Source organism: Podarcis raffonei, chromosome 2 (genome assembly GCF_027172205.1).
Source record: "Podarcis raffonei isolate rPodRaf1 chromosome 2, rPodRaf1.pri, whole genome shotgun sequence".
Lineage (NCBI taxonomy): Eukaryota > Metazoa > Chordata > Lepidosauria > Squamata > Lacertidae > Podarcis > Podarcis raffonei.
The window spans coordinates 49,309,622-49,323,037 of record NC_070603.1 but is presented as its reverse complement, the minus strand read 5'-3'; the positions used below and the strand labels follow the sequence as shown (position 1 = coordinate 49,323,037).

Genomic DNA, 13,416 nt, shown 5'->3' with positions numbered 1-13,416 from the left:
GTGATCTGGTTTTAGAAAAGCTGTGTTAGGTACTCTTTTTATATATACATACCTGCATTGCAGTCTTACCATGTGTGTGAAGTGTTCAGGTGCCAGCTAAGGAGATGACAAAAAGTGCTGAACCTTGAGATTGATTAGGACAGAATTCCAGGTGGGGTTTTGACCCTAGAAGATCATTTGTCACCTTAAGTGCATCTTTCTTTTTCCTTGCTGTTTTCAGCCATTTTGTTGAGTGTCTGGTCTAAGCCAGAGCATACACGGACTTGCTCTTAATGTTCAGAGAAATATCTTTGAATCCATCAGGCTGCTCTGCACTCTCTTCAGGCTTTGCTGTTTTATTAGAGAGAGTGAAGGAAATTGCTCTTGTCCTTTGACCTGAACAGTTGTTGAAGCCTTAAAAATAAAGCTCCCAAAGGGCAAAGTAGCTGTTTCTTGGCAGAATAAAACAAATCATTGAATTGTAAGACTGGAAGGTACCTTCAAGGGCATCTCTTCACACAGTTCACTGTACATAAACTATTTGAAGTAGTTTATAAATGGTTGTAGACTACATTAAAGACAATTCTTGTTTGTGCTAAAAGCTCAGAGCCATTCTGGACTTTTCCTGGATTTGTTTTTAACATCTGGCTAGACTTCTGTTGGTAATAAGAACAGGGAAAGTAATATTGACAATGAACTCATATTTCTATTTATAGAAAGCTTATGGGATAGTCTACTCCTCCCACACCCCCATCTTTAGAACACATGATGATGATGATGATGATGATGATGATGATGTCTGCTTTGCTTTTGCCTAGAATCTTGAGAAGTTTTAATAGCATTTAAATATTTGTTTTGTTTTTTGTGGTTTTAAGTGTCAGGTATATTTAAAAATAAATAATAAAGATTTATCCTGTGGCTTTGCCTTTTTGGCATTGATGTGTTTAATTCTCTTTGTAGCCGCTTGGAGCAGAATTCTATCAAAAACATTCCTCCTGGAGCTTTCTCGCAGTACAAGAAATTAAAAAGAATGTAAGTATTTTAAGTAGTTTAATACAGTATATAAAATATTTTCAATGCTTGCAGCTGATAAGCTACTTTCCCATGAGGCAGGCAAATGGGCAAGCTGCTATTTATGCAACTGGAAGGACCTCCAGAGCAACATGTATCATGAGGGCAATAAATATCACCTGCACATAGGCTGTTCTTGAATACAGTCAATCATACCAGTTCATGTTCTTCTAGCTTTTACTTCAGGACCAGATCTGATCTGAAAGCAACAACAATAACTAAGTTGCTGACATGAAAGAGGATAGGAAAACATCTCATGAACATGTAGAACTGGATCCAGCTAATGCATTTGTGGCACTATCAGTTTGATACCAATGCATATGGTATAAGGCCCATGTGAATGACACCAATAATATTTTTATTTAGGACAGTGTGGGTAACAATGCATGACAGTTAAGCCATTAATAACAGCTCTATCTGCTTCTATCACATTACTGTCCGTATCATGAAATGCATTTTCTTGGAGGAAACTGGCTTATGTTTTTCTTCCTATTTCTAGTTTTAAGCAACTGGCTTAGAGCTGAAAAGACAGTTTTTGTAAGAGCAATTTGCAAATACATATAGCAATATTGTGCTTTTTATGTTTGATAGGAAATAGATTTAATCTCCATGTAAGTATAGTGAGGTTGGGGTTCTTTTTGTAATACATCTATGCCAGTGTTAGCCTGGGAAACACTCAACAACTTCAATACAATTACGTACTTTAAATTGCTGTCAGTAGTAAAAGAAGGCAAAGCATGGCTAAGTTTATGTTCAAATCTACTAGGAAAATGTCAGAGAAAGTCACTAGCAGGCCTGCTGGTGTTTCATTTGGTTTCAAAGCAATAATACATACTTGATGGTGAATGGAACAGATTCCAGATTATTATTTTTTTAAAATGTTGGAACTTCCTGGGACTTAAGCCCTGTTGACTATAGTGGGGCTTATTTACTAGAAAATGGCCATAGTATTGTGGTGCACCTGCAGAAAAAGATATGTAGGTGCTGGCTACTTCAAAAGCTTCAGCTTTTCTGAAATTACCAATCTCGGGCTACTTTGCAGCATTATAAAGAAACTCTACTGTTTATGAATAAGGCTGCATATGGTACTTCATATACTATGACTGATACACACACCCAGCACCTAAGAAATTCTGCTACTGCCAAGAGACTCTTCTGTGGAATTGGTTGCATTCTCTTCCAAGTTAACCTTTTTAGAAGGATGACAGAAGTGATAAAACAAGCACAGCAAAACAAACAGAACTGTTCCTCATTTCTTGTATTTTCAGCATAGGCAATATATTATTAGAAATCAATTCCATATGAATATTACAGAACAGAAATTTCATGAAATATTTCAGGAAAAGGCTAATCTGTATCTTATAATAGATAAAAAAACTTTTTAATAATTTAAAATCTGTAAACCAAAGTATAAAATATTGAGGTTATTGTAGGTGCAGATTTCAGGCTGTCACAGACACTGGGGTCTGTGTTAATAGTATAGCATGCTTTGCTGCTGCACTATTATAATGGTTTAAAAGCTACAAAATTATGTGGTACCAGGTGTATGTCAAAAAATCAGGCCTGCGCATATGCTACTCAATATATACAGTATAATTACAGGTTGTGGAGATTGCTTATTTTGTAAAGAGATTTCAAAGGTTGTCTGAGAATAAATGCAACCTTCGAAATTATTGCAAATATGTAGGGAGCCTATCTCAAAGAGAATAAAAAGTGTGTGTGTTTTACAGTGGTAAAATTGAAAATCAAAGTTACAAAAGGTGGTATTCTCATTAAATCCCCAAACAAGAGTTTTATTTACAAACTTGTATGGATCTAAATAAATTGCTTCTGTTCTGTAATAATTCTAAGCTGTTAGTGAAAATTTGAATGCCAGTTAACAACACTCTGTTTAAAAACTTTTAACCACTGAAGTGAATTTAAAGAGTGAGTCTTTTAAACTCACAAGAAGGAGAAAGGGATTGACGATCAATCCTTATTAAGGAACAGCGAATGGGGTGGCAGAAATGCAATTATAATGAGGGATGATCTGTTTATTGCAGGGACTCTACCAGGTTGGCCATGTGTCCTACTTTAAGGACAATCCTCTCTTTTGAAGGGTTGTCAGGGTACAATTCTCTGTTGAGGGTTGTCCAGTTTAAGTCTGGTTTAAAAATACATATTCATTAAAAAAGAGAACAGGAGCATTGAAGTTGTCTACTGACAGCAGCAATTGGTCAGTAGACTGAATTACACAAGTCACCTGGTGTCCTCCTCACTATACTGAGATGTATTGTATTTCTGTTTAAAATATAATAATTATTTCTAAATTTGCATCTGTATACTCCATATGTAAATTTTATGCACATTTGTATCCTTTTGTGTTGATGCAGATTTTCTCTTTGTTAGCAATGCATAACTATCCACCCTATAGTTCCAGCACTCCTGTAAGTTAAAGCCCAACCTCCCAGTACCAGGGAGAGAGAATTGGCTTTTCACAGTGCAACACATACTGCTTTACCATACTATTTGTTTCTTTTATTCATGTTTCTTTTGTGAGTTCAAATATGAGATAAAGGAGCTTAGAAACTTAGAGAGTTCCTTCCCTTTTTCTGCCTACCTATAAATGGTTTTTCATGCTATGCAATCCTATGCATGTTCACCCAGAGGTAAACCCCACTGAGTTCAATCAGACATACTCCCAGGTAAGTGTGTGTAGGATTGCAGATGTATTCAGTGTTTGCATTTATATACAGGGTTTATAGAAATATAAATGGAATTCCAGTGTAATAATTTAGGCAGGTTTCCTTGTGTTTTATGACCCTCTTAGAAAAAATATGTGTTGTGTTTATAAATATGCAACAGAGAATTTACTAGATGGAGAGTTCTCGCTATCCTTTTAACCACTGCTAGATTTTTTAGTTCAGCCATGTATTGCTCATATAGAAAATATAGAACCATATATGAAGGTCAGTATAGTTGTATGAGCTATAATTAAGATAGTAGTGATGCTACCCTTAAAATGAAGTTCATTGTACCATAGTCACTATGTGTTCGGTGAATTCACATCTCTCTTTCCACAGGATTAAGAACTTTAAGTGGAGCAGAACTGTGTGCTGCTGTTATCTAAAGATAAATCATTTTTAAAAGCTTAGGGCGCATTGGTAAATTGTGTTTTCATGAGTACCTTGTCTTCTTCCCTTGTGTATCCTTACAGTGATATCAGCAAGAATCAAATATCGGATATTGCATCAGATGCTTTTCAGGGCTTGAAATCACTCACCTCGCTGTAAGTAGAGGGTAACCTTGGATAGGAGATTTGGAGAGTCTTAAAAATAAATAGATCAAGTATTGGTTGGTGATGCTTTCCTTTTCCCAGTGCAATTGTCACCTTGTGAGAAGAACCTAATCTTTCTTAAATTGGAAATTGATCAGACAGACTTGAAGGTGCCATTGTTTATGCAACTCGTAGATGCCTTTTATAGATGAATACCCTATGAAGGTTAGAGATTTAGGCCTCTAAAAAACCCAGTATACTCTTTGTATATTTCTTTTACTTAGTGTCAAAAACAGTGTTGGTAGTAACAACAGTTAATCTCTATTCCTTGAAACTTGTTGCCAGAGGACAGCCTTCTAGAGCAGCTTTTCTGCAACCAGAGTTGCAGACTTGGAAGGGGAAAACTTTGCCATGTGAGTTGCACAGTAGGATCTTTGGATTCAAGCCAAAATTATTCCATTATTTAGTTACATTTAAACGGTTCCTTGTCCTGTTATTTACTATTGTATGTCTTCTTTTAATTTATGATACATGATGTCCTCATCACTGTAGGTTGTAACCAGACACCCACCCATCACAAAATTGTGAATGATGGTGCAGAACTGTGTCTATTAATCTGATAGGCAAGTTTGAAGCTTGTTCACTACAACTGCTAAATGTGTCTAATGATCCAACACTTAACAGTTCTCTAAAATCTGCTTTGCTCTCATTTTCATGGTTTGAACAGCAGTAATTGATTGTAATATTGAAATTTCCAGGACAGGGGTTTTTCTGTAATAGCAATGACCATTAAAAATTATTTGCTAATCTATACTGCTTCTTGAACAAGCCCTGTTATAATGAGTTTCTTTATCTTTAAGAAATATGTAGGATTAGCTTGCTTTTTTCAAATGTTGATCAAGAGTAGGGGCTAAAGAGACTTTGTGTTATGTGAATTCTCTCCTAGCCCTGAATGTGCTAACAAAACTAAAATAAATTTCATTTAATTCAGTGGGGTATTTAGTGAATTAGTATTGGATTTGAAATGAGCATCAGTTTCTTCTTTCTTTCATTATATTTATAGCTTGGGATATGTTACAGCTGTTTCACTGAAATGATATATCACTGTCCCCAAGGTCTCTCAATCTTTTGCACACTGTGTTTAAGACTTCTGGGTGCCAGTAGGCTTTCTGCACATTTAATTTGGCTGTCCCACAGCAAAGAAGGCCCTTTCCAGACTGTCTGGAGACATTTCACATGATGTGTCAAACCAGTTCTCAGATTTGGGCTGACAAGAGAATTTATTTCAGATATGTATAAGATGTTAAATTGTTTCCCCTTCTGATTCAACTCATTTTTAAAAGATAGATTAGCTTTGATCCAAATACATCATGGTGGTTAGCCTTTGGCATGTCATTCACAACTACATTATCACCTAATGAGTGAAGGTGTGTTATCGTTTTTTGTGGGGATGCCAGAGATGAAGGAAGATGTTGTTGAATGGTTCTGATGATAGAGCATTGCAGTAATCATTTTTACCTTGAATTATTTGGCTAGGATTTCTTCAATTATTCTAGAAACATAATGTTTGTTCCTTACGGTATCTAATATCCAGAGCAGTTGTTAGCTAACATTCCTTCAACTTTTTCTTAGCACAAGCCAATGCATGCCTCTTAAGCTTTTACCACTACTCTTAGCATTTCCTTCTGGAACTTGTAACGTATTTCAGATCCTTTTTCAAAGCTAAATAGATGACTTTAGATTATGCTAATCTAACACTTAAATAGAATGTTTAAAACTACTCCTGAATAATGAGCCAAAATGTACTAGAAAATGCTGATAGAGCAAAACATTGGGCATTGATATCCAGCAAAACAAAAAGAAAGAAAAAGGAACATTTGTGAAGCAACCACCATATACTTTTTCTTACCATTTTTCACTGCCCCCAGCACACAGTGAAAAAGGTTGCGAGATACGCAAAAATCCATTTTGAAAATCACACTATGGTGTGAGTGGTCTTTTTGCTTCTGGGTTGTGACACTCAGCTGCGTTGACAGCCAATTGTTTGGTGATGGGCATGTGCAATGCTAAATATAGTAGAGCAGTGCTGTCTCCTTTAGGAATTGTCATCTCAACAGGACAGGCTCTGAGATCCTAATGCAAACATTTCTTCAGCAGGTCTCCAAATTCTTTTCTTGCTTTCCTCGAATTCAAATCCCAAATCTTTTCCCCAGTAACATTCTTATTTGCTCTTCAATACCGGACGTTTATTTGGGAGTAAGCACCATTTAGCACAATGTGATTTATTTATGATAAAACATACATAGGATTGCATTGAATATAAGTAAGTTGCCGCTGCCTCATAATGCAAATATGAAAGTTCTCTCCAATTTTGGTTTGTAAATGGGAAGATTGCCTATGCATTCACTTTAGTCTTGGAGGTAATATCCTCTTTCCTTATCCATCAGTATCCCCGAGCAATTGATGATAACTTTAGATCCCAAAACAGTTTTTTAGTTTTATTTGTTCAACTTTTCAAAAATTGATGTCACTTTATTTTCTCATATATGTTTATAGGCTAGAGAGGCTAAGATACATAAATGAAATTTTCACTCCCATTTAACCACCCCACTAAGCCTAAATGATAAACCAAAAATTGATGCAGAGCAAACACGATCTTGAAAATGTTTTATGACATAAATAAAGCAGGTAACAATCCTTTATTCAATTTTCAAAAGTTTTTCCAAACATTTAATTTACCTGCAAGTCTTATTTTATTGATAGCTAGCAGTTTAACTGAACTAACTCTTGATAAAGAGGAGAATGATAGAAAAATTAATGTGGCTAAACATAAGATTCGTTGTAAGTAGTGCACCTTTGCACTATTTAATTTGCCTCTTCGTATTTTTCAGAGTGCTCTATGGAAATAAGATCACAGAGATTCCCAAGGGTCTTTTTGATGGGCTCGTGTCTCTACAGTTGCTGTGAGTATTATCCTTACTTCTTTTGTTGTTATAAAACTTCATAGATATTTATTGCTCTAATTTCAGCTAGCAGAAGCAGGCTGGTTACTTTGTGCACTGAAAATTAATTGAAGCCCATTATTCCTATGTGGTAAGACTGGTATGTGAAGCCAGCAGAATTTCAAATGTCATAATTATATTGGCAAAGTAGTCTTAGTTTATTAGTAATTTATGTCTAACTTGAAGTCCTAGCTTGAAATTCTCTTTTGGGACAAAGCATTAACTACTAGTCAAGTGCAATCAGCGAGAGAACAGAAAATTTGTTTAGCAGTTTTCCCAAGAGCTGTGCGTTAACATCACTAGTACATTCTAGTATAACTAATAGAGAGCTATTTCATAGTAGTATAGCAATATAAGCAGTCAGAAAGTAAAGGGAAAATGCTGGTTTTTTCTGCATAGAAAAGTTTGAGGGACATTGCTTTACCATTTCAGGTTTATGATCTTCATAGAAACTCCATGCAATAGGTCCTTTTGTTTCTTTAAAATGTTGAAAAAGAGATAAGTGAAGATTATTTGAAAGTGTTATTTGAGGCCAGAATTCCATAGTCCAGTGCTTGACAACACTGTTCAATTGATCAGATGCGTCTCAACCTCAGTAACTTAATCTGCTTCCTATAACAATTCCAGGTGGCCCATTATTTCAACCCTAATCCTCTCCAAATGCATAAAAAAGAGATGGGTTTTCAGTTTGTGGTGAAAGCTGAACAATGGTGTTGTTGGTTGTAAATCAGAGGGAGGAATATTCAATGAGGAAGGTACTACTGTTGAGTAGCTAAGGCACTTCAGATTTCACTCAGAGATGGAATGACATGAAGAGCTTTCGCAGCATATCTCCAAATCCATGCAGAGCAGTGGACCTCCAGTAACAACTCCAGACCTAGGAGTACCCACAAGCTAGTCAATAACCATTTCAAATGCCCAATAATCCTCTTTTGTCATATTTTTATTTTCATTGCAATCTACAAATGTTAGCACATGGAAGCTGTGGTTCTTACTGAAATGGTGTGCTGTCATTTTGTTTGAAACAGGTGGTAACTGTACAGGTTGCATCTACAACTTCCTTCTTGTTTCCTGTTAGCAAAGTATGGCTAGTAAAGAATGCTATAGAATTGTAGATAACAGTTTTTGAAGCAGTTGCAAAGTTGGTTGCTATTCTAAATGTGCTAACATCCCATTTGTTACAGAGATTTATTCTAGGCTTATGACTGGTGTAGATGTCTTGCTAGGATTGTTTTTGCTGGCATGTAAACTCCGTATTCTGGTTGTGATAAGTTAATTATATATGAGTCTCTCTTGCTATTTATGCATCCTGCTGGCTTTTGATAAAAAAGAACACTATCTGTGATAGATGACGGACATGAAGTGCATTTAGCATGAAGTGGAAAATCCTGTCCCTTTGGCTGATAGTTTTTCATTTCTATTTTTATGAAATGGCAATTTTATAAATTGTTATAATGAGACTGAGTGGTGCTAGGGGGTAGTGAGATATTGTTATTTTGATAAAATAATATATATATATATATATAGCAGAAGTAACATATAAAAATATACAAAAATTGTATCATTAGGTATCCATCCAATTTGATTAATGTGTAGACAAGGTATATATTGTTAATTCTTTGAAGCAACTTTTTTTCCAAATATTGTGAATGGATAAGTAATAAATGCTGACATTCCCACTGCGGAGCCTAGTGCAAATATGACTCATAAACTATTCTGGCAGGATATAAAGGTAAATATAAGTTATACTAACCACCATGCTGTTTTACTTGAAGGGAGCTGCTCTAAGGACATAGATATAAATATAGATATATACTAAACTGGTTAGGTTCTGAAATGCCAGAATGGTTTAGCATTAGTGGCCAAATGGTTGTTACCAACTGGCCGGACGCTTCAGGCTTAACGTGTGTGTTCAGTAGAAAAGGAGCGGACAGAGTCTTTTATAAGAAATGTGACATGCTTCTGATTGCAAAAGATGAGGATGTTGTTTCAACTCTGTTTTATTTTGTAATGTGTTTCTTACTTTAGTATAAGAACTAAGAATGGGGGGAGGGGAGCCTTCTCTAGCCTAATCTGATGATACCAGCCTAATAATAGCAATTGCAAAAACTTTCCTCTTGGAGTAGGATTTGAATGTTTTCATTTTGTGGTATATATATATTTCAAGTTATTTAAATAATTTGAATTTGACTTTTAAACTGTCTTTAATGTGTTGTCATCATCCCTGGATGTCTGAACCATAAAAAGCTTGCCTTGGTTTGAAACCTGCTGTTGAACAGTTGGGAAAGTGCCCTCTCATTAGATCTAATTTAGCGTTTAGAAGGCTGTAGATTAGATTTTTTTTTCCTTATTAGCCTGGAGACAAAAGGGTAAGAAAAGTCTAATGAGAGATCCAAGTAGCCAGTATAATTTCTGAGGTTTATCAGAAGCTTTGTAGCATATGAAAGTAGTAATTGTTAAGAAAAGGTGAAGGCTCTTTCAAGTAAGGTTTGTACCAGGAAAGAAAAGGATGTGCAATTCAGTATTGTAATTCAGTTTTTCTTATATCCTGCTAGGTTTCTATAAAGGACTATGCATCTTATTTTTTATTGAATTTCAAGATTTTTGTACGCTATTATTCATTCCTTGAAAAATTACAGTGAAAAACACTGCTAATACTCTCTCTGGAATTTGTCTTCTAAACTATTAAGTATTCTAAAAAATAAATCCAGTTTTGGACTGTTGCATTTGTATTTGTGGTAAACATGATTCAGGAGCAGCCAGTGTGGTGGGATGGTGCCATGCCTTTGCCCTCTGATCGTGCAGCTGCTGCTTACTGTAGGGCAGACAGGCTGGGTGCACTAGTAGGAGCATGGTTGTTCCAGTGCACCCATGCAGCTCCAGTCTCTTTGTCACCCTTCTCCTCCCCACACCATCCTTGTATGTGAGCGTGGCACCGCTGCCAGCAGGGTGACAGTGCGACACTGCCTCACTGTGCTGGACTTTCCTAGCATGTTTCAGATAACCCTGTGACGGGTAGGGAACTGTCAGTTTTTAGTATCTATAGCAGGGGTCAGCAACCTTTTTCGGCCGTGAGCCGGTCCACCGTCCCTCAGACCATGTGGTGGGCTGGACTATATTTTGGAAAGAAAAAAATGAAACAATTCCTATGCCCCACAAATAACCCAGAGATGCGTTTTAAATAAAAGCACACATTCTACTCATGTAAAAACACCAGGCAGGCCCCACAAATAACCCAGAGATGCATTTTAAATAAAAGGACACATTCTACTCATGTAAAAACACCAGGCAGGCCCCACAAATAATCCAGAGATGCATTTTAAATAAAAGGACACATTCTACTCATGTAAAAACACGCTGATTCCCAGACCATCCGCAGGCCAGATTGAGAAGGCAGTTGGGCCGCATCTGGCCACGGGCCTTAGGTTGCCTACCCCTGATCTATAGTTTGAAAGAATTAATAGGTACCTGTCAGGAATGGGTGCCAGAAATAAATCACACAGAGTAAGTCTGCTGAGCAGTGCCAGATCTAATTAGCACAACAACTCTTCTCAGTAGATCTTGCCCCAATGAGGTAGTTGTGGAGACTGACAGTCCCCTCCTTCCCACAGCTGCCTAAATCTCCTTCATCCTGGGTCCTTCCCAAGCAATCTGCCATGGACTGATTGGATGCAGAGGAGTGGTGAGAGGCGCCAGCTGGGAAACCCCAGCTAAACCCCCATGGGAAGAAGTCTCAGAGTCAGGGGATTGGTGGTGGGATGTTGGTGAGTGGTCAGAGAGAGAAGACTGGGAGAGGAGGTGTCGGAAGCTGGAAGAGCAAGAGGGTTTAGTGAGCAGGAAGAGTTTGTGACACAGTGCAGTCCAGACTTTGAGACTGAAGTAGAGGCTGGAAAGGAGGGGAGTCAAGAGGCTGCTGAAGAATCAAGAGAGTCTCTCCCTCCTGCTGCGACCAGCTTCCTTCCCCGCTGGTCTCCAAGAACGCACACAAAAATGAAGAAAGCAGAACAGAGATTAGTTGTTCACAGATGCAGTGTGAGACTGCATGGGAATAGCACTGGAAAGGAGGAGCCTTAGACAGGGGTGGGAAAACAGAGACCTTCAGTCCTCACAACTGTGTCATCAGGGCAAGAACTACCAGGCAGGGTTGCTGAGACCACTAGGCCAGAACTGTACTTTAGTTTACTTGAAGAAATAGTTCACTGGCATCGGTGACTTATTACTTTCGTGCTGACCTGCATCTAACTCTAGCCCTGACACAATCTGAGACAACAAAGACACACTTGTCTCTGCTCATCCCTTTTTATACCTTATCTGGTCCTGGGGCATCAGGGGGGAGGGAGGGGAACTTGGCACAGCAGGAGGGGGAGGTACCCTGGCTTCTTCACCAGCCTGACTCATCTCTGCCTCTTGGGCTCCCTCCTCTCCTGCTTCCGCCTTGGATTCTGGTGTTCTCTCTGCCACAGGCTCTCCATGCTCACTAAACCCTGTTACCTCTTCTGCTTCCGGCAGCTACTCTTCCCAGGGTTCTCCCTCTGACCACTCATTGTTATCTCGCCAACAATCCCCAGGTTCTGAGCCTTGGGGGTTCACTAGCTAGTGCCCACCATTCCTCTGTGTCCAGCCAGTCCGTGACACTACCATCTTAATAACATAGGAAGAGCACCTCTGTACCTGACCAAAAACCCATCTAGTCTAGCATCCTCTTCTCACAGTGCCTACAGGAAGCACACAATCAGTACATGAGTGTACCCACTCACATTCCCCAAAAACCAGCATTCAGAGGCTTAATGTTTCCGGTACTGGAAATACTTATTGCAACATCTTGTGGTAGTTTAACTATGCAGTGTGTGAAGAAGTAATTTATTTTGACTATTCTTTAAAGGTCTTTCTGCTTTGGCACTGCAATTTATTTACAAAACCCGATTGATGTGTTTCTTTTATTTATTATTTTTTAAAATGCTGTGGGATTAGATACCTTGCCCCCATGAGTGGCATTGCCTGAGTAGACTCTCTCACTGACCCAGGAGGCAGAGGCAACTTTTGATCCCCAGTGTCTCCACTTGTTATGGCAGGTTTGGAGTTCTATGAATCAGTGTGGGAGCTGATGCATCAGAGGAGAACATATGGAGAATTTAGCTTTGCATGACACACAGTAATAAGATTACCATTGATAATAGACCAACAGTAAGAAAGATATTCACTGTGAATACTTCCTCGCAATGCCTAGTAATATAAAACCAGCAGTTCTTCCAAACTATTATTGGTATATCAGAGTCAAGCAATTTATTTCCATGAACTAACATAGCTCCTTAGGTTGAACTTTTTCTGCCTTCATATTCAAGGTGATTTGTTATATATGTAATTGCTAGTACCTGAATAATATATAAACACTTCCCAGTGCACTACGGAACCTGTAATTACTGCTAGCAACTGCTGTAGCACTTAGTGGTAGGTGGACTCTCAACTGCTGTTAACACCTGTGATATACAAATAGTATGACAGCCATTGTAAAAAAAATAGTCTGATATGCAAGACTCCAGTACTAAGAGTACCTTTGTAAACAAGGCACTAGTATAAGATAGTTAAAGAAATTGATACCACAGAGGGACACAATAGCCATATGAAGAATAGACTGAGGAATAGTGACTGAGTCAGGTTAGAACCTGGATTTCTTCAGACCCCCAGTACCTATATTCTACCCCATAGTACGTAGTTTGAATTCTGCTACTGCGCTTTTCCCCATTTAGTTTTATCCATTTTTGTTGTTTGTGTTAATTTTATAAGAATTGTTAATGATGCTATGATAAAAAATGCAGGCAAGAGAAAAGAGGGGTCTTTGTCTAAATTTCTTTTCACAATTCTTTCTGGTTATTAGTGTACTGTACTTAAAATGATTTCTAGCTTATCTGATAATGACAGAAACCTGTATTTTCTTTAGTAAGGCTGTGAGGTTGTACTTCTAGTTATTCTCTGATAGTTTGCTTGCTTGTCTTCTCTGATCAGAAAATTAAAATGTTGGTGAGGGCAAATGCTACAGTAATGTCTTTCTTTTCTTCTTCAAACCAATTATTTTCTATCATTCTGTTTTGGAAGCTCAGGTTATTCTTT

The 13,416-nt window shown here is 37.7% G+C and overlaps 1 protein-coding gene across 2 annotated transcripts in view; it reads left to right on the top strand.

Annotated features, from left to right (window-relative positions):
- The window catches only part of SLIT3 (slit guidance ligand 3), a 405,171-nt gene that overhangs the window by 259,474 nt on the left and 132,281 nt on the right, over positions 1 to 13,416 (top strand). For both annotated transcript variants that reach the window (XM_053376507.1, XM_053376506.1), the window contains exons 10-12: positions 940 to 1,011; positions 4,247 to 4,318; positions 7,198 to 7,269. In XM_053376507.1, coding sequence (XP_053232482.1) covers positions 940 to 1,011; positions 4,247 to 4,318; positions 7,198 to 7,269 — 216 coding nt within the window. The remainder of the gene's footprint in view (positions 1 to 939; positions 1,012 to 4,246; positions 4,319 to 7,197; positions 7,270 to 13,416) is intronic.